The sequence below is a fragment of the Falco peregrinus genome, chromosome W, assembly GCF_023634155.1.
Source record: "Falco peregrinus isolate bFalPer1 chromosome W, bFalPer1.pri, whole genome shotgun sequence".
Lineage (NCBI taxonomy): Eukaryota > Metazoa > Chordata > Aves > Falconiformes > Falconidae > Falco > Falco peregrinus.
Genome location: NC_073743.1, coordinates 26,683,261 through 26,709,600, shown reverse-complemented (window position 1 = coordinate 26,709,600; position 26,340 = coordinate 26,683,261). Strand labels below are relative to the sequence as shown.

General features: G+C 39.7%; 1 protein-coding gene across 5 annotated transcripts in view; it reads right to left on the bottom strand.

The window, feature by feature from the left end:
* Positions 1-26,340, bottom strand: part of LOC129782574 (chromodomain-helicase-DNA-binding protein 1-like) — a 72,723-nt gene that overhangs the window by 19,221 nt on the left and 27,162 nt on the right. For all 5 annotated transcript variants that reach the window (XR_008745132.1, XM_055792951.1, XM_055792948.1 and 2 more), the window contains 17 exons: positions 20,813-21,038; positions 19,772-19,872; positions 19,333-19,511; positions 18,743-18,870; positions 18,438-18,654; positions 17,741-17,830; positions 16,689-16,879; positions 15,413-15,601; positions 15,078-15,240; positions 13,219-13,371; positions 12,852-12,923; positions 6,898-7,047; positions 3,635-3,783; positions 3,267-3,363; positions 3,081-3,176; positions 1,881-2,057; positions 1,479-1,639 (listed from right to left, as the gene is read on the bottom strand). Coding sequence is in view for 4 of the 5 variants with exons in the window: in XM_055792951.1 (XP_055648926.1) it covers positions 1,479-1,639; positions 1,881-2,057; positions 3,081-3,176; positions 3,267-3,363; positions 3,635-3,783; positions 6,898-7,047; positions 12,852-12,923; positions 13,219-13,371; positions 15,078-15,240; positions 15,413-15,601; positions 16,689-16,879; positions 17,741-17,830; positions 18,438-18,654; positions 18,743-18,870; positions 19,333-19,511; positions 19,772-19,872; positions 20,813-21,038 (2,539 nt within the window). In the remaining variant the exon portion in view is untranslated. The remainder of the gene's footprint in view (positions 1-1,478; positions 1,640-1,880; positions 2,058-3,080; positions 3,177-3,266; positions 3,364-3,634; positions 3,784-6,897; positions 7,048-12,851; positions 12,924-13,218; positions 13,372-15,077; positions 15,241-15,412; positions 15,602-16,688; positions 16,880-17,740; positions 17,831-18,437; positions 18,655-18,742; positions 18,871-19,332; positions 19,512-19,771; positions 19,873-20,812; positions 21,039-26,340) is intronic.

Genomic DNA, 26,340 nt, shown 5'->3' with positions numbered 1-26,340 from the left:
TGTCATAATAAAGAGGAGCTAGCTGCAATTTTAAGGTGATTTTAAGACTTAGGAAAACATAACATGGAAGATAAAGGAATTCAAACACAAGAATACCCCTGACAAAAGCAGCAAACCATTATATGTTAGATGTAATGAAAAGGAAACAAGGCTCTTTAAGGTTATTTATATAATCAAAAATATTTTTATAAACTTTACAATAAAAAATATTTTATAAACTTTACAGTATTTTAGAGAAACATGAATACTTAAATTACAGAAGCAAAGTAGCATTTCACAAACCAAAGCAAAACAATTTCTCCTCCTTCTACCAAAGAAGTATTTTTAGCACCAGATATTGATGGGACCAGCTGTACAGAATCACTTATGTACTGTTTTTTGCTGAGATAAAGTTAATTTTCTTCAGAGCACCTTACCTGCTAGTAGGTTTTGGATTTGTAACCAAAACAATGTTGATAACACAGGGATGTTTTTGTTATCGCTGAGCAGTGCTTACACAGAGTCGAGGCCTTTTCTGCTTCTCAGCCCACCCCACCAGCAAGTAGGCTGGGGATGCACAAGAAGTCAGGAGGTGACACAGCCAGGACAGCTGATCCCAACTGACCGAAGGGATATTCCAGACCATATGACATGATGCTCAGCAATAAAAGCTGGGGGAAGGAGATGATGTTCAGAGTGTTTGTCTTCCCAAGTAATGTTACACATGATGGAGCCCTGCTTTCCTGGAGATGGCTGAACACCTGCCTGCCGATGGGAAGTAGTGAATGAATTCCTTGTTTTGCTTTGCTTTGCTTGTGCATGCAGCTTTTGCTTTGCCTATTGTCGTTATCTCAACTCATGAGTTTTCTCACTTTTACCCTTCTAATTCTCTCCCCAATCCCTCTGGGGGAGATTAAGCAAGCAGCTATGTGATGCTACCTACCAAGGTTAAACCATAACGACTTATCAAAATGGATTTTGTTGTTGGGGGTTTTTTTTGTTTTAAAAAGCACCATATAACATTAATTCAAATACAAAGGCAAGAAAATTAAAATAGAACAAAAGTCACTGAATCTTTTGTAGGTATTTTCACAAAAATGTGCATATCATTTCTTCAACCACAGTTTTTAGGTTAAATGATGGGAAGTAAAATATTTTGTTTGTGGGGTTAAAAGAAGCTCACCCGTTTTAGAAACTGGCTTTTGAAATCACTGGCTTCAGGGGATGCAGAAAGAATAATACATATTAAATGACTGTAAAACAATTGAGAACATCTTTTGAACTCAATGTTATCCCTCATCAAAATATGGACAAATTCTGGACATAACTGTTCCTTATGTCATCACCCCAGACTACACAGAATTAAGCCTTAAATGCCTAGAATAAAAAATTTCAACTAAATTCAGGAAAAATGGACTGTTTTCCATATTTTCAAACTCTAAAATGACAAAAAAATATGTGCTGTCCCTTTAAAAAATGCATGTCCCCCCACATCTTACCGCCTAATCTCTGCATCGCTAAATCCTTTAATATTTTCTCGAGGAATAGTTCGTGGTCGTCCACGTTTTTTTGGTCGTTTTCTTTCTGAGATGGAATCACTATCAGATCCAGAATATCTTCTGCTCCTACCGCATTTCCCTTCACTTCCATTAAAGCTGATCTGGAATTTCAGATTAAGTAGTTCAAAGCTACATGACAAACATTTGTCAAAAATGGGGGGGGGGAGAGAAAGGGGGGTGTGTGTGGAGTGGTGCCACATTTGAAAACCACCCAACCCAAAAGTACAAGCCAAAATAGCAGCAACAACCCCCCCCCCCAAAAAAAAAACCAAACAAACAAAAAAAACAACCAAAAACCCCAAACCTCAAAGTTTAAAGTTTTTGGTCAAAACCCAGAGATACCTGTTTTGCACAGTTTCTCATCCTTGGGAGCATATATATTTCTTCAAGCTCTTTTTGTTTTTCCTCCTCTTCTATTCGTCGCCGCTGGACTTCTGGAATGATTTCTTCCCAGTTTCTTAAATTTTGTTCTGGTTCCAACTCAATGTCATCTTCATCCATATTGGAAAAGTTAGCCACCTTATGTATTGGAACATAAGTATTTTCACCAAATCAATACATGATTTTATTTAAACAAAGAGTCACTAATTAATATTTTAGGAAAACTTAGTTCAGAATGGCATATTTTATCTATTTATATATACACAAAATGTACACATATAAAATGATTCATGAAGCGCTGTCTTTAATGAAAGTATTTTCATATATGAAACACACACACTCCATACAACATGGCTGAATATAAAGATAAGAATCTTTTTTTTCTTTTACAAGTTGAATAATATAGAAACACTATAAAATGCCTCCTCAGTAGCTGTGACTGTTGTTTAATTTCCTTCAAAGCAGAAAGCAAGTCTAACTGAATATCCAAGTTAATATGAAACTATAATAATGTATAAATAACCAAACATTAATAAACTTGTAGAAATTAGTATGTTGCAAATGAATGATTAGCAGGAAAGTGATTTAGTACTCTACTCATCTAAAAAAGTCCTGCCCTGCTTTAAACAAAAACCAAGCAAAACCACACCACACACATCAAACCTAAACAACAACAAAAAGATCCAGAAAAAAACCCAACAAAACCACCACACACAATTTGGACCCACTTAATATTTTAAGTGTTATCCCGGTAAGCATATCTGACATTCATGTTTACATGGGGGATGAAAGGAATTTCTAAAAGTCATCAGCTAAGAAATCCAAACTTCATTCTCTATTTTCAGAAGTACCACAGGTGCTTAATAGCATAAAGCATTAAATGAAAAACAGCCCTACTCAATATCCTAAAAACTAAAAAGACTAATGTATTTGTAAATCCCTGATTTTGTTAGCAAAATACATGATGTATTTTAAAATATTTGCACTAGCAGTAATTACCCTGTATAGGTGAAAAGACATTCTATACCAAAGAGTTGACTTACTGTTGCACCTGTTTAATAAGACTGAAGAAAAGATGAATAGGTGCAAAAAAAGAGAAGAAAAAGTAGCATTTATAAAGGAAAGTATAATTAAGGGAAGAGGGAGGGAACAGAGCAATACCTTGAATTGTGAAAGTAACTCATCTCCTACAGTTAGTGGGCCTGGCTCATTTTCTCGAGTTTCAGCCCTCTTCAGGATTTCATCTATATCCATTTCCTGAAACAGAAGTTTCTCTTTACAACAAAACAATTCATATGTATTTTTAGCTTCACTGTCCATCAAGTAAAGATGCAATGTTCCATTTACCTGAGGCTCCTCTTCTTCCCCTTCAGGTTCTTTAAAAAGTTCCTCAGCACCAAACTTCAAAATTGCTGATAACTCTTCCTTATTAAACGGTGTTGAGCTGAAATACAGAGTTTCAGATAAACACTTTATCTTAGTGAAGTTTTTCAAATTACTATAACCATGAGTCAATCAAACCTCCTTTTGACTTAAAAGCATCTATATTTAATATGTAAAATATATATATACACAGAGACAATATAATTTGCAGTCTTCACTTACATAACTCTTTACCACATTTTTTTTGCCTTTTATTAGCTAAGTGAAATTACTTCCATTTTTACTCAGCTATATTTAAGCATAAGTTAATATGAAAGAATAAACAGATATACCTGGAAGGAGTAGAGCCTGTATGCAGCACAGTTTTCCCTGTAGTGTCCATTCTCTGAATTACTAAGTGATCTAACACCATCTTTTTCTTTGCTCTTTCAAGTATATCTTCTTCTACTGATCCTTTTGTGACTAGCCGATAAATATTAACCTATGCATATTATAAAAAAGGCTTTATTTACATGTTCACAAATTACACATGAAAACAATATTCAGATGAACTTAATAAAAAACCCTTGAGAAACAAAACAGGGAGAAATGTTAGTTGTGATTACAAATCTTCTAAATCTTAGAATCATAGAATGGTTTGAGTTGGAAGGGACCTTAAAGATCATCTAGTTCCACCCCCCCTGCACAGGCAGGGACACCTTCCACTAAACCAGGTTGCTCAAAGCCCCACCCAACCTGGTCTTGAACACTTCCAATGATGGGGCATCCACAACTCTCTGGGCAACCTGTGCCAGTGTTTCACCACCCTCATAGAGAAGAATTTCTTCTTAATATCTAATCTAAATCTCCCCTCTTTCAATTTAAAGCCATTCCCCCCTTGTTCTATCACTACATGCCCTTGTAAAAAGCCCCTCTCCAGCTTTCCAATAAACCCTCTTTAGGTACTGGAAGGCTGCTATAAGGTCTCCCTGGAGCCTTCTTTTCTCCAGGCTGAACCACCCCAACTGTCTCAGCCTGTCCTCATAGGAGAGGTGCTCCAGCCCTCTGATCATCTTTGTGGCCCTCCTCTGAACTCACTCAACAGAACCATGTACTTCTTATGTAGGGGGCCCCAGAACTGGATGCAGTACTCCAGGTGGGAGTCTCACGAAAGCCAAGTAGAGGGACAGAATCACCTCCTTTGACCTGCTGGCCACGCTTCTTTTGATGTAGCCCAGGACATGGTTGGCTTTCTGGGCTGTAAGCACACATTACTGGGTCATGTTGAGCTTCTCATCAACCAACACCCCCAAGTCCTTCTCTTCAGGGCTGCCCTCAATCCATTCTCCAACCCAGCCTATATTTAGGATTGCCCTGACCCACATGCAAGACCTTGCACTTGGCCTTGTTGAACTTCATAAGGTTTGCACAGGTCCACCTCTCAAGCCTGTCAAGGTTCCTCTGGATGGCATCCCTTCCCTCCGGTGTGTCAACCACACCACACAGGTTGCTGTCATTGGCAAACTTGCTAAGGGTATACTCAAACCCACTGTCCATGTTGCCTAAAGATATTGAACAGCACCAGTCCCAGTACAAACCCCTGAGGAATGCCACTCATCACTGGTCTCCTCATGGACATTGAGCCGTTGACTGCAACTCTTAAAGTGACCATACAGCCAATTCCTTAACTGCCAAGTGGTCCATCTGTCAAATGCATGTCTCTCCAGTTTAGAGACAAGGATGTTGTGTGGGACAGTGTCAAATGCTATGCACAAGTCCAGGTAGATGACATCAGTTGCTCTTCTGCCATTCACCAAAGCTGTAACCTCGTCGTAGAAGGCCACCAATTTGTCAGGCACAACTTGCCCTTAGTGAAGCCATGTTGGCTGTCACCAATCACCTCCTTACTTTCCATATGCCTTAGCGTAGTTTCCAGGAGGATCTGCTCCATGACCTTGCTGGGCACAGAGATAAAGACTGCAGGTCTTCCTTTTTTCCCTTTTTAAGAAAGGGGGTTATGTTTCCCCTTTTCCAGTCCATGGGAACTTCATGGGACTGCCCTGACTTCTCAAATATGATGGATAGTGGCTTAGCCACTTCATCTGCCAGTTCCCTCATGAACCGTAGATGCATCTCATCAGGTCCCATGGACTTGTGCACCTTCAGGTTCCTTAGATGGTCTCGAACCTGACCTTCTCCTATAGTGGGTGGTTCTTCATTCTCCCAGTCCCTGCCTTTGCCTCCTGTGACTTGGGCTGTATGGATGGAGCACTTGCTGATAAAGACCAAGGCAAAATACCTCAACCTTCTCCATATCCCGGGTAACCAGGTCTCCTGTTTCCTTCCAGAGAGTGCCCACATTTTCCCTAGTCTTCCTTTATCATCAACATACCTATAAGAAGCTTTTCTTGTTGCCCTTGATGTCCCTGGCCAAATTTAATTCTATCAGGGCTTTAGCTTTCCTAACCTGGTCCCTGGCTGCTCAGACAGTTTCTCTGTATTCCTCCCAGGCTACCTGTCATTGCTTCTACCCCCTGTAGGCTTCCTTTTTGTGTTTGAGTTTGTCCAGGAGCTCCTTGTTCATCCATGCAGGCCTCCTGGCGGTTTTGCCTGACTCCCTCATAGCTCCTGAGCTTGGAAGAGGTGATCCTTGAATATTAACTGGCTTTCTTGGGCCTGTCTTCCCTCCAGGGCTCTATCCCATGGTACTCTACCAAGCAGATCCCTGGAGAGGCCAAAATCTGCTCTCCTGCAGTCCAGGGCAGCGATCTTTCTGTGTGCCCTCATCAATGCCCTAAGGATCTTGAACCCCACCATTTCATGGTCACTGCAGTTAAGGCTGCCCTTGAGATTCACATTCCCCACCAGCCCCTCCTTGTTGGTGAGAACAAGGTCCAGCATAGCACCTCTCCTCATTAGCTCGTCTATCACTCTTGAAGATGGAAGTTATTGTCAATGCATTTCAGGAACCTCCTGGATTGCTTGTGCCCTGCTGTGTTGTCCCTCCAACAGATATTGGGGTGGTTGAAGTCCCCCATGAAGACCAGGACTTGTGAATGTGAGGCTGCTCCTATCTGACTATAGAGGGCCTCAACTGCTTGGTCTTCCTGGTCAGGTGGTAGTCTGGTCAAACTAGTATTTCATATATGAAACCAGTCAATCATGTTACCATAATCTCTTCTGTGATTAGTCACAAGCATGGCCACAAGGAAAAGTATTATATCTGATTACTACTTGAAGTCTTCTGCAAGAAAGAAACCCAAAGAGAACTACGAAGTATTTTAAGTATTTAACATAAAGTTAAGTAAAAAGGATGTGCCTGAAGTACAGCAGTTACTTTCTATAATGACATGATGTGAATGAACATGGGACAAGTCCACAACTCTTCTCCCTACCCATCCATATACAACGGCTGCTGTGCAATCTCTCCGTATAGGAAGATTTAAAAAAAATTTTTTGAAGAGTCAAATTAGCAGTATTAACATTTTTAGACATTCTTGGCAATTATTAGTCATTCTCAAAACACATGAGGAAGGTGGTGGCCCAGACAGACAGCTTATGGCTACCATATGAAACCCTCCTTTAGCTTTGGAGCTTAAAAGACAAGTGTGTGTACCTGTTTCTTCTGTCCAATCCTATGAGCTCTAGCCTGCGCTTGCAGATCATTCTGTGGATTCCAGTCAGAATCAAATATAACTACAGTGTCAGCAGATGCCAAGTTTATACCTAATCCTCCAGCTCTAGTAGACAGCAAAAAGCAGAAGTCCTGAAATGATAAAATAAGAAATAGCTTTATATATATTAGCTATAATATTCTTCAGGGAATCAATATGACACTTCTTTATATACTTGGTGGAGCAGACTATGAACTCATACACTTTTTAAAGTATATCATAAACATATGTTAGACTTGTAATACAATAAGGTGCTTGTCATGGCTAGAGCCAGTAGATTGCTATTAGAATAAACTAAACTATTTCAGTTGGAGGGGACCAACTGATTGATCAATGATCTTCTAGTCCAACTGCATGGCCACTTCAGGGCAGAACCAACAGTTAAGCATGTTATTAAGGACATTGTCCAAATGCCTCTTAAACACTGACAGGCTTGGGGCATCGACCCCCTCTCTAGGAAGCCTGTTCCAGTGTTTGACCACCCACTAGGTAAAGAAATGCTTCCTAATGTTCATTCTAAACCTCCCCTGGTGCAGCTTTGAACCATTCCCACAGGTCCTGTCACTGGATACCAGGGAGATCAGCACCTCCCTCTCCAATCCCTCTCCTCAGGAAGCTGTAGAGAGCAGTGAGGTTGACCCTCAGACTCCTTCTCTCCAAAGTAGACAAACCCAGAGTCCTTAGCTGCTCCTCATAGGACATGCCTTGCAGCCCTTCCACTGGCTTTGTTGCCCTCCTCTGGACGCATTCAAGGATCTTCACATCCCTCTTAAATTGTGGGGCCCAGAACTGCACACAGTACTCAAGGTGAGGCTGCACCAACGCTGAATACAGCAGGGTCATCACCTCTTTTGACTGGCTGGTTATGCTGTGTTTGATGCACCCCAGGATGCAGTTTGCCCTCTTGGCTGCCAGGGCATGCTGCTGGCTCCTATTGAGCCTGCTGCCAACCAGCATCCCCAGATCCCTTTCTGCAGGGCTGCTCTCCAGCCACTCCTCTCACAGTTTATACTTGTGTCTGGTGTTACTCCATCCTATGTGCAGAACCCAGCATTTGGGCTCGTTAAATTTCATCCTATTAATCATAGCCCAATGCTCCAATCTATCTAGATCCCTCTGCAAGGCCTCTTGTCCCTCAAGAGAGTCAACAGCACCTCCCAGTTCGGTATTGTCAGCAAACTTGCTAATGGATCTAGATTGCTGATAAATATATTGAGCAAAAACGGCCCTAGAATTGAACCCTGAGGAACACTGCTGGTGACTGGTCGCCAGCCAGATATAACTCCATTCACTACAACCCTTTGAGGCCTGCTCTTCAGCCAGTTCTTCACCCAACACACAATGAACCCACTCATCCCACAGTTGCACAACTTGTCCAGAAGGATGCTGTGAGGGACAGTATCAAAAGCCTTACTAAAATCCAGAAAAACTACGTCTACTGCCTTCCCTTCATCCAGTAGGTGGGTGACCTTATCACAGAAGGAGATCAGATTGTTTAGACAGGACTTTCCCTCTGTGAACCCATGTTGACTGAGTCTGAGGATTGCGTTGCTCTTTAGAAGCCTTTCAATAGTACCCAGAGTATGATCTTCTCCATAATTTTTCCAGGAACTGAGGTTAGACTAACAGGTCTGTAGTTCCCTGGGTCTTCCCTCACGCCCTTCTTGTAGACTGGAATAACACTAGCTTGTTTCCAGTCAGCAGGGACCTCCCCAGACTCCCAAGACCTTTGGTAGACGATCGAGATGGGTCCTCCTGTAACATCCGCTAGCTCCTTCAGTACTCTGGGATGACTCCCATCAGGCCCCATGGACTTGTGAACATTTAGCTGATCCAGCTGGTCCCTTACAATTTCAGTGTCCACAAGTGGAAAGCCACTCTTCCCACACTCATGGTCCTCTGACTCAGGGGACCAGCCAGCCCAAGGTCTACCAGTATTATTAAAGTGTGAGGCAAAAATAAGCAGTGAATGCCTCCGCTTTTTATTCAGCCCTAGTAGTCAGATGACCATTGTCCTGGTTTCAGCTGGGATAGAGTTAATTTTCCTCTTAGTAGCTGGTGCAGTGCTGTGTTTTGGATTTGGTGCGAGAACAATGTTGATAGGACACTGATGGTTTTAGTTGTTGCTGGGTAATGTTTACACTAAATCTAGGAATTTTCAGTTTAGGAGGGGACACAGCCAGGACAGGTGACCCAAACTAGCCAAAGGGATATTCCATACCATATGACATCATGCTGAGTATATGAACTGGGGGAAGAAGAAGGGTGGGGGGACATCCGGCATTATGGCGTTTGTCTTCCCGAGTAACCATTACGCGTGATGGTGCCCTGCTTTCCTGGGGATGGCTGAACACCTGCCTCCCCATGGGAAGTAGTGAATGAATTCCTTGCTTTGCTTTGCTTGCGTGCGCGGCTTTTGCTTTACCTATTAAATTGTTCTTATCTCAACCCCTGAGTTTCACATTCCTTTCCAATTCTCTTCCCCATCCCTCTGGGTGAGGGGGAGTGAGCAAGTGGCTGCACGGTGCTTGGTTGCTGGCCAGGGTTAAACCACAACAACCATCTTGAAGAAGTAACGGTCCAATGTTGTCTTTACACCTCCTCTTACTATTAATATACGTCAAAAAGCCTTTCTTGTTACCTAACAGAACACTGGCCAGTTTCAGCTCTAATTGAGCTTTGGTCTGTTGTGTTTTCTCCCGGCATATACGAACCATGGCTCTGTAATCTTCCTGAAAAGCCTGACCTTGATTCCAGAGATCATACAATTTCTTTTTCCTCTTGAGCTCCACGAGGAGTTCCCTGTTCAGCCAAGCTGGTCTTCTGCCCTGCTTGCTTGACTTTCAACACAGTGGGATTACATCTGCTCCTGTGCTTCTAAAAGGTGGTTCTTAAAAACTGACCAGCACTCGTGGACTACTAAGCCCTCAAAAGTAGATTCCCAGGGGACTCTGCTAAGTGGCTCCCAGAATAGCTTAAAGTTTGCTCTCCTGAAGTCCAAGGTAGCAACTCTGCTGTCCTTTTTTCTCATTACGCTGAAAATTCTAAACTCAACTATTTCATGATCACTGTGGCCAAGACAGCCACCTACCATCGCACCCCCCACGAGTCCTTCTCTATTCACAATTAGCAAGTCTAGGAGGGCATCTTTCTTAGTTGGCTCACTGAGTACCTTTGACAAGAAGTTATCTCCTACAAACTTCAAGAACTTCCAAGACCTGCTCATCACAGCAGTATGGTACTCCCAGCTGATGTCTGGGAAGTTGAAATCTCCCATAAGGACGAGGGCTACCAATCCTATAGAGTAACTCATCAGCGCTGACATCCTGGCTGGGCAATCGTTAGTAGACACCCACTACAACATCTCCTTTGTTTTCCACCACCCTCATCCTCACCCAGAGGCTCTCAACCACATCATCACTAACTGCGAGGGCTGTACATTCAAGCCTCTCCCTTACATACAGTGCAACATCTCCGCCTTGCCTGCCCTGCCTATCCCTCTGGAACAGCCTGTAGACCTCCATCCCAGCACCCCAATCGTGGGACTTATTCCGTCAAGCCTCACTTATACCAAAGGCATCATAGCTCTGGGAGCTGACCAATGCTTCCAGTTCATTCTGTTTTGTTTCTCATACTGCGTGTATTGGTGTACAAGCATTTCAGATATGCTCCTGAGCCCTCCATGCTCCCAGAAGCTTGTAAATGTTCCCACTAGCATTGCCACCCTCAGGCGGTGCCATGCCAACCCTTGGCTTATCTACTGCAGTCTTGTTGGTATCTCCTTCCCCCAGCAATTCTAGTTTAAAACTCTCTTGATCATGTTATAGGTTAACCCTGGTAGGCAGCTAAGCACCATGCAGCTACTTGATCATTTCTCCCCCACACCCTCAGTGGGACAGGGGAAAAAGAAAGCAAGATTAAAAGAAAGGAAACTTGGGGGTCAAGATAAAAATTAATTAATAAGAAGAGAAGAAGTGGGAAAGAAAAAACAAAACAAGTGATGCAAAGGCAATCACTTACCACCCCCCATGGGTAAGACCAATGCCCGGCCAGTTCCCAAGCAAAAGATGGCTAACCTCCCTAAATCCCTCCTCTCCCTTTTTATTGCTGAGCATGACATTATATGGCATGGAATACTTCTTTGGTTAGTTCAGGCCACCTGTATGGTTATGTACCCTCCTAACCTTTTACACCTCCCCCAGTCTATTTACTGGAGGGGGCAGAGAGAGAAACAGAGAAGGCCTTGACACTATGCAAACACTGTTCAGCAACAGCTAACACACCGGTATGTTATTAGCATTCTTTTTGTCACAAATCTAAACCACAGCACCATACAAGCTGCTATGAAGACAAGTAACTCCAGCCCAGCCAGACACAGTATAAGTATAAAGCAAATGGATATCAATTTCTTTTGTGAAGTTATTGACTTTGTGGTTTAAAGGAAGCAGCATCCTAGAAGATGAGCAAAAGCCACTTGGGGAGAAAAAAAAACAAGCAAAACACTGACCAAAAATACAACCCCCCTTGTTGTTAGTGTCTCATGTGTGCCTAAGTCCCTCTGTTTTTTTGTTAAGAATACTAAAGCATTCTGCTGGGGTCAATGCTCTTCAACATATTCATAAATAATAAGAAAATGAAATGAGCAATGAGGTGACAAAGTTTGCAGATGATACAGAGTTATTCAGGGACAACTACAAGGGACTAGAGAATGATTTATGAGACAGGCGATAAAAAAGCATATGAAATTAAAGTGAAATAGGAAATAAATTTGAGCTTTAAATATAGCAAAAGGTAATAGCAAGCCATTACTGCTCAGGAATGAGTCCCTGGAGCTACAGATATTTCCATGAATACCTTAGCTCAGTAACAGAATTAAAAAAAAAGTTTTATTGATTATTAGGAAAGAAATAGAGAATAAAACAGGAAACAATTTTATTGCTATAGAACTCCAGTTTGCCTCCATTCTTGAATACTGTGAGAAGTTTGGATCCCCCTTCATTTTAAAAACTGTACAATACAACTACAAGGATTCCAGAAACAGAAACAGGCAATGATATCTATACTAGAAATTTAAAACAGAACTAACTTCTGTATTTAACAAATATCTGAAGTTTATGTTATGAAATTAAGTCCTTCCTCCTCAACCATAGCAGAAACATAAACTCAGCAGCAATTGACAAATGCTACGCATCTATTACTGAAAAACCCTGTCAGCGTAGGACAAAAGACCTAAGATTATCAAAGGTATGGAATGGCTTCCATAGTAGGAAACCTAAATAAACTAAGAATCTTAAGTGGTACACAAACAATGGCTAGAAATCAGTTCTTCAATTTCTTCCAGGGCAAGGAAATCAGAGGCAAAAAATAAAGATAACAGAAGCCAGATTTAAAGCTATTAAAGATAGTTTTTCTTCATGCAAGGATATACACAACTCAGTTATGTCCATTGTCTAAGTAGGTTTTCAATGTCAAAAGCTTGTGTAAAAGTTCAGTGCTCTTGTAAAAACTGAAGGATTAAGTCCTACATAAAATAAATTCCTCAGTTTGTATAAAACACTTAGTTACCTTATTAAAGAGCACTGAAAAAAAATCTAAAAATATAACTACATAGTTATATTAGTTAAACACCATTTTAATAAATTCTGTGTTTCCTATTTAACCTCCTCTTAGATTTTTTTTTGTGTTTGTTTTTTAGGAATTTTTTTGGTTGTGGGTTGGGGTTTTTTTTGTTTGTTTGTTAAGAGTTGTAAACCTTATAGTCTAGGCAATAGCAACAGAATTTCAACTTAATACATCCCTCACTTTATCTTCAGTTTTTGTGTAGTATTTGTTATATTTCTTGGGGAAAAAAATAATAAAGCTGAGCAGATTAAAAAACCAACCACTAATACCATACCTCTGATCCTTCTGCATTAAAATGATCCAGTGCTTGTTTCCTCAGTTCCCCTTTTATTGATCCATCAAGTCTCTAAAGAGATTCAATAACACAGTTAAAAGGGAATTCCTACTATATTCTAATTGGAGCAACTGGAATTCTCAGTTGCCAAAACAACTCAGGGAGGGGGGAATATAAAAGTAATGTAACACTTCATCTTAGTAATTCTTCAGTTTCATTTCAAAATACTATTAACGTATAGTAATTGCCAGTCTTTTCCTGTACATAAAATTAAACTTTCATAAATCTTTCTACAAAAAGGACACTTTTATTAAGATAAAGTGGTAAAGAACAAGGCTTCTTGACTACTACCAGAAAAAATTCTTACCTGAAAGGGAAACTGACGATACTTCAAATACTCTGCTAGGATGTCTAGCATCCTTACCATCTGAGAGAAAATCAGTACTCTGTTGCCACGTTCTCGTAAACGAATCAGTAGCTTGTCAAGAAGGATCAGTTTCCCACTGCTACGTATTAAATGCTACGAGACAAGAAAATGTGTATTGCAAAATAAGTTCACCTCAACACTAATATACACTGCAGATGGTTAGACATTCATTAACTGAACGTGAAAGTTTAATAAGTATTTAGTCAGTCTTTATCTTGTAAAAGCTCATTATAAAAGCATTAAGCGCACTAACTAAAATCAACAGGAGTACTGACTAACATGTTTTTCAAATAAATGCGTTTCTCAGCTCTGGCTCATAAAACAGCATCTTAACATTTCATTAAAATATTGAGTAAATATACTGTGCCACGAGTTAGAGCAGTTACAGTGTAGACTTAAGTTCTTTTCTACCAAATAAACAATAATAACAACAACAAAGAGACTACTTGACTACCTTAGTACTACTTGCTCCTCACTTTCTGTCTTTTGAACAGAAATAAGCATTGCTACTTAATCCTCCAATTATTTTTAAACAATGCCTAATCAGTCAAGTTTCTCAGGCAAGATAAAAGTGAGAGGAATCTTTATTGTAAAGGTCAACAGGCTTTAGCTAGGTTACAATGTTAAGCCTTCTCAGCTCCAGTGGGAACAACTAGAATAGAAACTCAGGTGCATGCCGAATTTAATGTTGAAAACATTAGGCCTCTCTAGCTGAAGAGGCTCAGGATAGAGTTTTGGGAATTAACAAATTTGGACTTAGGTGTTTTTATTTTTTATGCCAGAAGTGAGAAAGACGTATCATTCATAATTAGAGGTAACAAAGCTTATTCAGATAACCCAAGGAAATAATTGTTACAAATCATTAGCAATAATGGCTGAACAGTTCTGATGAGTTTTTTTATAAATTTAAGTAGTTAGCGTGCCAAGTTGTAAATGAAACATCCATTAGCTTTGACAAGCACTTTATAATATAAAATAGCTTGTGCAGTGACAGCTTGTGATTTCAATCTAGTAAATTTGGGAAAGAATTTAAATTATGAACTTCAAAGCTTACAGAAAAAAAAATCTGATCTTTAGAAACATTTATGTTGTTATAAACTGCATCAATTATAACAGTCCTTTTATTTGTTGCTGCAGTTCTCAACAGTTTTAGTACAAAGATTAGTTAACCTTTAAAAAAAAAGACCAAACAAACTAAACCCACAACACAATTACAGACCATCTTTGGTAGTGATACTATAATTACTTTCATTTATAACAACAAAACAACCAGACTAAGCTTTGGATGTTTATTACTTTTTTTTCATTTTCACTTTGGTTGTTTGAAAGCATGCAGAGAACAGTACTTGATTATAAAAAAAGCTTAAAGAGATTCTGCAGATTACTTTCTGCTGTCACATGGGATTGTTGGTGTACCACTACCACATGCATTTGTATTTATATTCAATTTACCTGTTTAACTGATTTATTTTAATCTGGGTTTAAAATAGGTCTTAAATTTATTTAATCTGAAAATACACAGACTATTTCAAACTATTTCCTTTTTAATTTGATCATAATTCAAGCCAGGGATATTTTATTTAATATTGATCTCTCTATTATTCAGTTCTAGTTAAGAAACAAACAAAAAATAATCAATTCACTTACCTGTAAAACCTAGGATGCACATTTAATAGAAAAATTATTCTTTCTTAATATATTTTAATAAGAACTAATAAATTGTCAAAACACTATAAAATTACTGTGTGTATATTAGAGATGTAAAAACACTTTTTTAAAAAAAAAAAAAAATAAATTACCTGTAAGGCCTCCTGTTTATTATAGAATTCATTATCATCCGGTGGTTTAATGAGGTAGCAATGGTTACAACACTTCTTGAGTTCCATCATGATGTTCAAAAAGCCTGAGGTACTGCCTTTTGAACCTTTACTCAGGGCTTTGTAATTCCTGGTTAAAATCCACCTATGACATAGAATGTGGAACGTAATATATTTTCTAACCATTTGTGGAAATATGAAGGATGTAAGCTCTCAAAATATCAGTTCAAATTGCATTATGAGAACTATTACACTTCAGTAATTTTCATATAGATATATCATTAAAATAGCAGGAATTATAAAGTGTCATTACTTACTTGTAATATTGTTTCTGCAATGCACTCATTTCCATCCTCAAAATTTGTTCAACCTTAGCAGGTAAAGACTTTTCTACATCTTTTTTAACTCTTCTGAGTAGAAATGGTTCAAGTTCTTTGTGAAGACTTGCATAACCAAACTCTCTCCCTTTGCCATGCTCCTCTTCAAAATCTTCCCAGGAAGAAAACCTTCAACAGAAGAAAGAATAAAGGTAAAACAGTGACATACCATGAACACACAAAGACCATAAATATACCACATGTGCACAAACACATATGGACTTCTTCCCCACTCCTCTCTGTTTTATGAAATAAGTTTCTAAATTTGCACCTCACAAGAAATTCCAAATATTTTGTCTGCAAATAGGAGAATGGAAATTTCCAAACTTTTGCAGAATGAAAGTTCAAAACAAACTACTGAATTTTAATTTCTCCAGTGAAAACTCAACATTTTATTTTTCTGCTTGGAAACCCTGGTAGAAGGTTGCAGAAATTCCATTATATTTCTCAAGAGCAGCATGAAAAAATAGTTGTATAGCTGGAAGATAGCTGGAAGAAGTGCAAGAGAACAGACCGCATATCTTTTGCGGCTTGTATGGACTAGCTGAAATGTGATTACCTTCTGGTATGTGCTAACAGACTAAGAGAATGAACTTTGCGATCAAATGAAGAATAGGTGCTAGACATCAACCCTAGTGGCTTTGCTTGTAAGGTTCTGAAGAAATCAATGCAATGCATAGCTCCAAAACTAATTGGAGCTAAAGCGCTTTGTATTTACAAGATATTTGAAAGGAACATGTGCTCTTATTTATCCCAGATATAAATAGAGGTCAGTATAGAATAACGTCAATACACTAAACCTGTTCTATGCAAACCATAAGGGCAAATTGGTTGCCTGACTGAACTACTGGATATCCAACATTGTGGTACAATCTTGTTTTCATTCATGGCACTAACACAGAAAAGAAGACATCCTCAGCCCCATTCTGTTTCCCTAGATTAAATGCATGTGATTTTCCTTTTAGATTAAGATGAAGCATCTTTTCAGGGTTCCAAGCTATATATCAATCCATCTTTTTTGTGGACTGCTAAAACAGAAAAGGCTGCTACCAAAACAATTTATCAAGAGCAGCATGAAAAATATGTGCATCTATTTTATATAAAGTATTTAAACTATTTCACAATGCAATTCTTTATCTCTATTGATTCTCCAACCATTACAATATTCTACCGTAAGAAACTTGACCACAAAATAAATAAATATCACATTCCTTACTTTTCTGGCATGATGAAGTGCAGCAAAGACCAAAGCTCTTTGAGGGAATTTTGCAGAGGGGTTCCAGTAATAAGAAGACGATGATTAGACTTAAAGTCTATTAAAGTCTTGTACAGAAGGGAATCATCATTTTTTAAACGATGAGCTTCGTCAACTCCTATAAATACCCAATTCAGACCACCAAGGAATGACTTAAAGAAATTGGGGGGGGGGGGGGACACAGGACACACACACAACATGACAGGACATTATACAAGTTAATATATTATGCAATTTCTGATGTTTTACATAAGGTTATATATACACCATTACTACTTTTATTTTAATAAAAAATGGACACTTATATGTTTTTAGTATTATGGGTTTTATGTTTGCTAAATTCAACAAAAGGCTATGCAGGCATCCCAAGTTTTAAAAGGAAAGTATAAACCAAGTTTATATTTGGGGGGAAGGGGAAGGCAAAAAGCTGATCTATAAATTTTCAATTGGCAAAAAAAAAAAATAAAAAAATCCATTATTGATTCTTTTCTTTCCAGGATGTACAAACAAATGAAATAGAAAGCCAACAAGCAGAACTTTTTTTATTAAAATTTTCATATGATGTTAGGATTAACAATAACTCTATGTGCTACCATCATGAAGAGAGTAGTAATATACATATACATAATACTGCACACACAAATACAAAGATAAAACACAGGATTTCAGAGTTGTGAATCACAGGTGTTTGGGGCTAGGGGGTGGTTTGTTTTTTCAGTTCCTGGATGATAGTCTAACAGGAAAGTAGAGATTATGAGATGCAAAGAAATTAAGACAGTAACGTGAAGCTCAAGCAAACTGAAGAAAAAGAAGTTTTACCCACTCGGAGGGGGGGAAGCTTCACCACACATACATAAAATCTAAAAGTGCTTAAAGTGCTGTTATACTTCCAAGAGTAAAGCTGTTATACTCCCCATCCATTTAATGCCCCAGAACCCAAATATGTGCCAACTCTAAAGGAGTTTTACATTCTACAAATGATTTTATCTCCCTGAAGAAGTAAGTGTGATTACCTTATCCTTCAGCAAAATTTCATAAGTAGTTAGAAGTATATTAAATTTTAATCGCTTCGTCTGTGGATGTATCCATTCATGAGTTCTTATCTACAGGAAGAATCAAGTGAATTATAAGCTAGAGAAAAATGGTCTTATTGATCAGGATGACTTCAGGTACTACAGCAACATAGATGTTAAGTGACATAAAAGAATCTGATCATGAAAAAGGAATAACACACATGAAGCTTTTTTTTTAAATTATTAAACAGTGATGGTGGTAGGGTGTTTGTTGTTTTTTGTTTGGTTGTTTTTTTGTGGATTGGTTTTTGTGCATGGTTTTTAGTTGTTTTTTTTAAAAAAAAAAACTTTAATGGATAAAGTTACTTACATTCCTCCTTTCAGAAAACAAGTTAAGATTATGTCTGTCAGGCTTAAATATTTCTTTTTTGCACCTAAATAATCACATGACAAAAAACTATTTTCAAATGCAAGATTGCATTTTTAATATTTTTTATAATTAAGTAGGAATTAAATCTTTCACATACATTTATATCAGATCAAAATTTATGCTTTTAATTTGCATTTAAACACATACAATGTTTCAAATAAGTATTTTTTCATTCCTAATAAAAATATTAGAGATTAGCATAAGACAGGAACATGAAGTGAGTTTTGTTTACCACTAATCTTTTCAATGATACAAAGAAATACTCACCATATTCCTGCTAGTTATATCTCCTAAGTAAACCACAGCATTCATCTGAGGAGCCCAGGTTTGAATCTCTCTTTGCCAAGATGTCAAGGTAGAAAGTGGCACGACTAGCAAGAAAGGCCCATACAGTTGATGTTCGTGAAACAGGTAGTTCAGAAAAGAAATTGTTTGTATTGTTTTACCCAGACCCATTTCATCTGCAAGAATACAACTATTCCCTCTAAAAAAAAATAAATAAAAATCAAATAAATAAATTTATAAATGCTTTCAAATTAAAACCAGCAAGACTAATTTAAGTCTATACTTACTTGCACCATGAGTGAGCAAGCCAATTCAGTCCATTTAACTGATAATCTCTTAACTCTAAATTCTCATGTCCTCCAATATAAGATGGTTGCTTTTTTAGTGCAACAAACCTTGGCCTCTGTTTTAGAATCTGTCAAAAGCAAATTGAGCATCAGTCCTACTACTCAGTGAAGTTACCAAAATGTCTTCTTATAGAAACAAAGTAGCAGTAGGAATCTGTTTGGTCACCAAGTCTAGTCTTTATTCATCACAGACAACTAGGCCATTTGGCAAGCTAAAATTAGTTTGCTGACCTAAATTCTACAACAGAAGTGACATGAACTCATTCACAAAGATTACTTTTAAAACAAATTAAAGCACTAAACAATTTTATCTTTGAATGGCAATAAAATAAGTAGGGAACAAATATCTACAAAAGGCTATTCTTAATAGTGATACTTGCTACATATATAAATATAACTATCATTATTACTGTTCTCAACAACATTCCAAAAAAATGTTATAATATGCATCTTATTTTTGGATGCATAAAATACATCAAGTTCCTTTTTATTATCATAACTGTATAAATCCATTGAAATTACACACTCACCTTGCAGTCCTTAAATGGAGTGGTCTTAGATTGATTTCTGCTAAAATACTCATCAATGCACACCTGAAATTTTTTGGCAATGAGAGCACCGTCTTCCCAGCTACATTCTGAGTAAGGTAGACCCTGCCATTTGCAATAGTAATCTGGATAACCAGCTGCTGATTTCTGATTTGAATGAGCTGCAGAAATGCATCAGAGATACCAGATCAATATTTTCCTTCTGTACTTCAAGAAAGCACTCATTTTAGGTGATAAGACAACATAAACTAGTTTCACAGCAAAGACAATATGACAACTTTTCTCTTCATCAGAGATTTTGTTTTTCCTTAAGCTGTTAGGAATACTAATAACCTAAATTTCTTAACTATAAATTCAACATGCAAGCAATAAACTTGTAATATTCTCAACACTGTTTTCCATGTGGAAGTTTGTTACATACCAATTATCCTTTCCACTATTTGATACTGTTTATGTAGATCATCTGTAAGTTCCTGCTGGCAGTTATAATATTCCACGTCTTCTGGAGAAGCATTTTTCAGCCTGAAATGGGAGTTTATTTGCAGCACTTATTACATTGTGTAGTTTTAAAACTAAGAAAATCTGGCAATTTTAAAGCTCTGAATGTAAGCACCATAGGAAAGCTGATTAGAGAGCTTCTTTGAAGAAGCTATAACTGAAATTCTTGCTATAAAAGTGTTGCATCTGGCCTAGATACCTCATCACTGATGACTGAGAAGCTTATCAAGAGATATTACTATCAGCTACAGCTTGTACTAGTCATGCAGATAATTTACAATATCTGTTCTCAACAATGAGTAGTGTACTTCACATGGTATTTTCACAGAACGGCACTGATGGCTCACTATAAGAATCAACCTTATGAGTAGGAGTCACTAGAAATCCCACCACTATTCACAGATTATATTAACCATACAAACAAAATGAAATACAAAAACATAGCATTAAAACATAAGGCTTTTTTTCCACTTCTTGGTTCTGAGGCTTTAACAGAAGTTTGAGCCAAGAAAACTAAATGTTGTAATGTTTTGAGTGCTTTAGCAATTTCTGATTTTTTTAATCTCTGCAGCAATTCCTGAAGAACTCTGATCAAAATACAATCAATGACAAAATTAGTAAAAGGTAAGATTTAAAACAAAATCAGAAAATCCACCACCCATCTTGTTAAAACTTCATTTATAACAGACACATTAAAATCTAGGTGCAGAAGCTGCTTCCTTAAAGGCCTGATTTACAAGATGTGTGAGTATTCTCACTTGCTCAAGTAAAGTTGGTATGCTCAGAATCTTACAGGATCATAATTGTTAGGGAAGTTTCAACTGTAAAGCTTTTGTCTTTCTGTTGTATAGGCACTTGAAACTATGCCTTCGCAAAGAGGCAATAGAACTCACAGAAAAACAATAAAACTTCTATATTGTTACAAAAAAATATGCAATGTGGAAGTAATTATAAAAATACTCACCATCGTTTTGTTTCCTGATCCTTTTTCTTATAGTTGTCCAGTTTCTTCATTCCTTTAACATTTTGTTGCTTCAGTGTTTCCTCAGTTTCCCAAGTATTATGGATGTGTGACCAGCCTTTCCATTTAATAAGATACTGTACTTCTCCTAGCTCCTTTGACTTTTCAAACCCAGTATTTGGGTCACCATCTGCCTCAACTGCATAGATTGTGGTTGCAGCACCAGTGGCTGATAAAGAAACCACACCATAAGGCTCGATTAAGCATACACTGCCATTAATTAACCAGTAAAAAACATATTGCAGAAAAAAAATTGTGATACTCTTATATGAGCATGTAACTTGACTAATTATATCTACAAGTCTTAGGTTACTCGTCTTATTTGAAGAATTATGATGTAACTATATTAACACATGTACAAGTATACCAATGAGATTCAAAAAAGCAACCAAAAAACTCTGCATCTAACCTATAGTATCTCATCTCATGAGAATTTTCTTAGCATTACTAGTTTCTCTAGTGACCCCCAAGAATGCTCCACTAACACTGCTTGCTGTCATCTTTGTTATATCCTTCTCATCTCTGAGAATATAACAGATATTTGACATTGTGTTTAATCAACCTTGAGACTTGAATAGCCTACAATTCAATCATCACTATAGATGCTATAAATCCAATTCACAGACTCGAAGAATGATTGAGGTTGGATGGGACCTCTAGAGGTCATCTGGTCCAGCCCCCATGCTCAAAGAACCTCACCTAGAGCCAGTTGCCCAAGACCACATCCAGATGGCTTTTGAATAACTCCAAGGAGGGAAACTCCACTACCTTCCTGGGCAACTTGCTCCAGTTCTCAGTCACCCTCATGGTCAAAAAAAGCGTTTCCTGATGTTCAGATGGAACCTCCTGTGTTTCAGTTTGTGCCCACTGCCTCTTGTCCTGGCACTGACACCAATGGAAAGAGCCTGGCTCTGTTCTTTGTACCCTCCCTTCAAGTATTTACATACATTAATGAAATCCCCCCCGAGTCTTCTCCATCCCAGCTCTCAGCTTTTCCTCGTAGGAGAGATGCTCCAGTCTTTTCATCTTTGTGGACCTTCATTGGACTCTGTCCAGTAATGCCATCAGTCTCTTATACTGGGAAGCCCAGAACTGGACACAATACTCCAGATGTAGCCTCAGCAGTGCTGAGCAGAAGGGAAGGATCACCTCCCTCAACCTTGCTGGCAATACTTTGCCTAATGTGGCTCAGGATACCGTTAGCCTTGGCTGCAAGGGCACATTGCTGCCTCATATTCAACCTGGTGTCCACCAGGACCCCAGGGCCTCTTCTGCCAAGCTGCTTTCCAACTGGGTGGCCCTCAGCATATACCCATGCATGGGGTTATTCCTCCCCAGGGGCAAGACTTTGCACTTTCCCTTCTTGAACTGCATGAGGTTCCTGTCAGCCCATTTCTCCAGCCTGTTGAGGTCCCTCTGGATGGTAGCACCACCCTCTGGTGTACCAGCCACTCCTCCCAATTTGGTGTCATTGCAAACATGCTGAGGGTACACTCTGCCCTATGGTCCAGATAATTAATGAAGACATTGAACAGGAGTGGACCCAGTATTGTCCTCCAAAGTACACCACTAGTCACTGGCCTCCAACTAGACTTTGTGCTACTGATCACCACCCTCTGGGCCCAGCCATTCAGCCAGTTTTCAATCTACCTCATTGTCTGCTCATCCAGCCCATATATCAACAGTTTCTCTATGAAGATCTTATAGGAGACATGGTCAAAGGCCTTTCTGAAGTCCAGTTAGACTACATCTACTGCTCTCCCCTTGACTACCAAGCCAATCACTTCATCGCATAAAGTTATCAATCCCCTTGGTGAAGCCATGCTGACTATTCCTGATCACCTTCTTGACTTTCATGTGCCTGGAAATGGTTTCCAGGATTAGCTGCTCCATCACCTTCCCAGGGATTGAGGTGAGGCTGACCAGCCTGTAGTTCCCTAGATCCTCCTTCTTGCAGAGTGACATGCAAACTGGTAACAACAAACAAGGAGAAGGCCAAAGTACTCAACAACTTTTTTTTACTTCAGATTCACTGGCAACCCCTCTTCCCACACCTCTTGAGAGGATGGACCTCAAGGCTGGGGGGAGCAAAGTCCCTCCCACTGTAAGAGATCATTTGAGACCACCTGAGGAACATGAGCATAAGTCTATGGGGCCTGAAGAGATGCATCCCAGAGTCCTGAAGGAACTGGCTGATGTAGTTGCCAAGCCATTCTCCATATCTGAAAAGTAATTTGAAGACCCCAGTGACTGGAAAAAGGGAAATATTGCACCCATTTTTAAAAAGAGTAGAAAGAAGGACCCTGGGAACTACTGACCTGTCAGTCTCACCTCTGTGCCTGGGAAGATCATGGAACAGATCCCCCTAGAACCTACGTTAAGGCACATGGAGGACAGGGAGGAGATTCGAGACAGCCAGCATGGTTCCACCAAGGGCAAGTCTTGCCTGACCAACCTAGTGGCCTTCTATGATGGAGTGACTACATCAGTGGACAAGGGAAGAGCAACTGATGCCCTCTACCTGGACTTCTGTAAGGCCTTTGATACAGTCCCCCACAACATCCTTTTCTCTAAGTTGGAAGAGATGGATTTGATGGATGGACTGTTTGGTGGATAAGGAATTGGCTGGATGGTCACATCCAGAGGGTAGTGGTCAACAGCTCAGTGTCTGCATGGAAATCAGTGACGAGTGGTGTCCCTCAGGGGTCTGTATTGAGACCAATCCTGTCCAATATCTTCATCAGCGACACAGAGACTGTGGGATCAAGTGCACCCTCAACAAAATTGCAGATGACACCAAGCTGAGTGGCACAGTTGACACATCTGAGGGACAGGATGCCACCCAGAGGGACCTGGACAAGCTCAAGAAGCAGGCCCATGTGAACCTCATGAAGTTCAACAAGACTAAAGTACAAGGTCCTGCACCTGGGTCAGGGCAACCCTCAGTATCAATACAGGCTGGGGGATGAAGGGATTGAGAGCAGCCCTGAGGAGAAGGACTTTGGGGTACTGGTGAATGAAAAATTGGATGAGCCAGCAATGTGCACCCACAGCCCAGAAGGCCAGCCATATCCTGGGCTACATAAAAAGAAGCGTGGCCAGCAGGTTGAGGGAGGTAATTCTCCTCCATTCCAGTAAGACACTACCTGGAATACTGCATCCAGCTCTGGGGTCCCCAATACAAGACAGACATGGACCTGTTGGAGCAGGTCCAGAGGAAGGCCACAAAAATGATTAGAGGGCTGGAACACCTCTCCTGTGAGGAAAGGCTGAGAGAGTTGAGGTTGTTTCAGCCTGGATAAGAGAAGGCTCCAGGGAGACCTTATTGCAGCCTTTCAATACTTAAAGGGGCTTATAAGAAAGACAGGGACAGACTTTTTAGTAGGGTGTGCTGGTCTTGGCTGGGATAGAGTTAATTTTCTTCATAGTAGCTAGTATGGGGATACATTTTGGATTAGTGCTGAAAACAGTGTTGATAACACAGGGATGTTATTGTTATTGCTGAGCAGTGCTTACACAGAGTCAAGGCCTTTTCTGCTTCTCAGCCCACCCCACCAGTGAGTAGGCTGGGGGTGCACAAGTTGGAAGGGGACAGAGCTGGGACAGCTGACCCCAACCAACCAAAGGGATATCCCATACCATATGACATCATGTTCAGCATATAAAGCTGGGGGAAGAAGGAGGAAGGGGGGACGTTTAGAGTTATAATGCTTGTCTTCCCAAGTAACCCTTATGCGTGATGGAGCCCTGCTTTCCTGGAGATGGCTGAACACCTGCCTGCCGATGGGTAGTAGTGAATGAATTCCTTGTTTTGCTTTGCTTGCACGCGTGGCTTTTGCTTTACCTATTAAACTGTCCTTATCTCAACCCATGAATTTTCTCACTTTTACTCTTCTGATTGTCTCCCCCATCCCACTGGGGTGGAGTGAGTGAGCAGCTGTGTGGTGTTTAGTTGCCAGCTGGGGTTAAACAAAGACATAGGGCCTGCTGCGATAGGACAAGGAGTAATGGTTTTAAACTAAAAGAAGGTAGACTCAGACTAGATATAAGGAAGAAAGTTTTTCACAATGAGGGTGGTGAAATACTAGAACAGGTTGCCCAGAGATGTTATATATGCCCCATCCCTGGAAACATTCAAGGTCAGGTTGGATGGGGCTCTGAGCAACCTGATCGGGTTGAAGATATCCCTGCTCATTGCAGGGGGGTTGGCCTAGATGACCTTTAAAGGTCCCTTCCAACCCAAACTATTCTATGATTCTATGACATTTGCTTTCCTCTAGTCCTCAGGTACTTCTCCCAGTTGCCATGATCAATCAAAAATTATTGAGAGTAGCCTCGCAATGATTTCTACCAACAACCTTAGCACTTGTAGGTGCATCTCATCAGGGCCCATGGACTTACATATGTCCAGTTTGCCTAAGTATTTCTTGACCTGATCCTGTTCCACCAAGGGTACATCTTCCTTGTTCCAAAGTTTTCCCTGGTCTCTGGGGCCAGGGATTCCTGAAGGGTGGTCTTGCTAGTAAAGACTGAGGTGAAGAAGGCATTCAGTACCTCAGCCTTTTCCACGTCCTGTGTTACCAGGACCCTGCTCCATTAAGCAGCATACCCACATTTTCCCTAGTCTTCCTTTTGTCACCTATATACTTATAGAGGCCATTCTTGTTGCCTTTGACAGCCCTCGCCAAATTCAGTCCTAAGTGGGCTTTGGCTTTCCTAACTGTGTCTCTGCATGCTTGGAAAGTGTGTCTCTATTCCTCTTCGGTTACCTGTCCCCTGCTTCTGCCTTCCATATACCTTCTTTTTGGTTTTGAGTTTTGCCAGTAGCTCCTTGTTTATCCATGCAGGCCTACTGGCATTTTTGCCTGACTTCCTGCTCATTGGGATGGGCTGCTCTTCAACTATTTCTTCCTAAACTTGTTTTACTACTTCCCTCCCCCCCTTTGGAATCTTATGTGGGGTAATTTTTAATTAAATACAGTCAGTATCACAGCTGAAGCACACTAGCAGCAGTAAACAGTCTCATTTCTGTGAGGAGAGCCAAATAAGGAAGTGGACCCAACCAGATGCAGGGCACAGATATAGCAACAGAGCATGGCAATAGCAAAGGACAGCACAAGCAGTAACAAGCAGTCTGGGCATACAGAATATAAGAAGTCTAGTCCAAAAGGCTTTTAACACTGCAGTGGCACTGTGTATTGGAGTAAGGGGCTAGAGTAAGAATACACTGGAATTTGGAACAGTATGGGAAAAGAAAGTTGAAAGAGAGTACAAACTCTGAGATAGGTCAGAAACTTTAGAGATCAGGTATAACTAATGGAGAAAGGCAGTTCTGAAGTGTGAGTAGGCCCAAGTTTTCTATAATCAGAATCCTAATTTGCAGGCTAAAAGAAAAAGAACCACGTAAGTAGGACACTGTATCCCATTAGCTGTGGGAAATATGACACCCCTAACATCATTCATAAAATTAC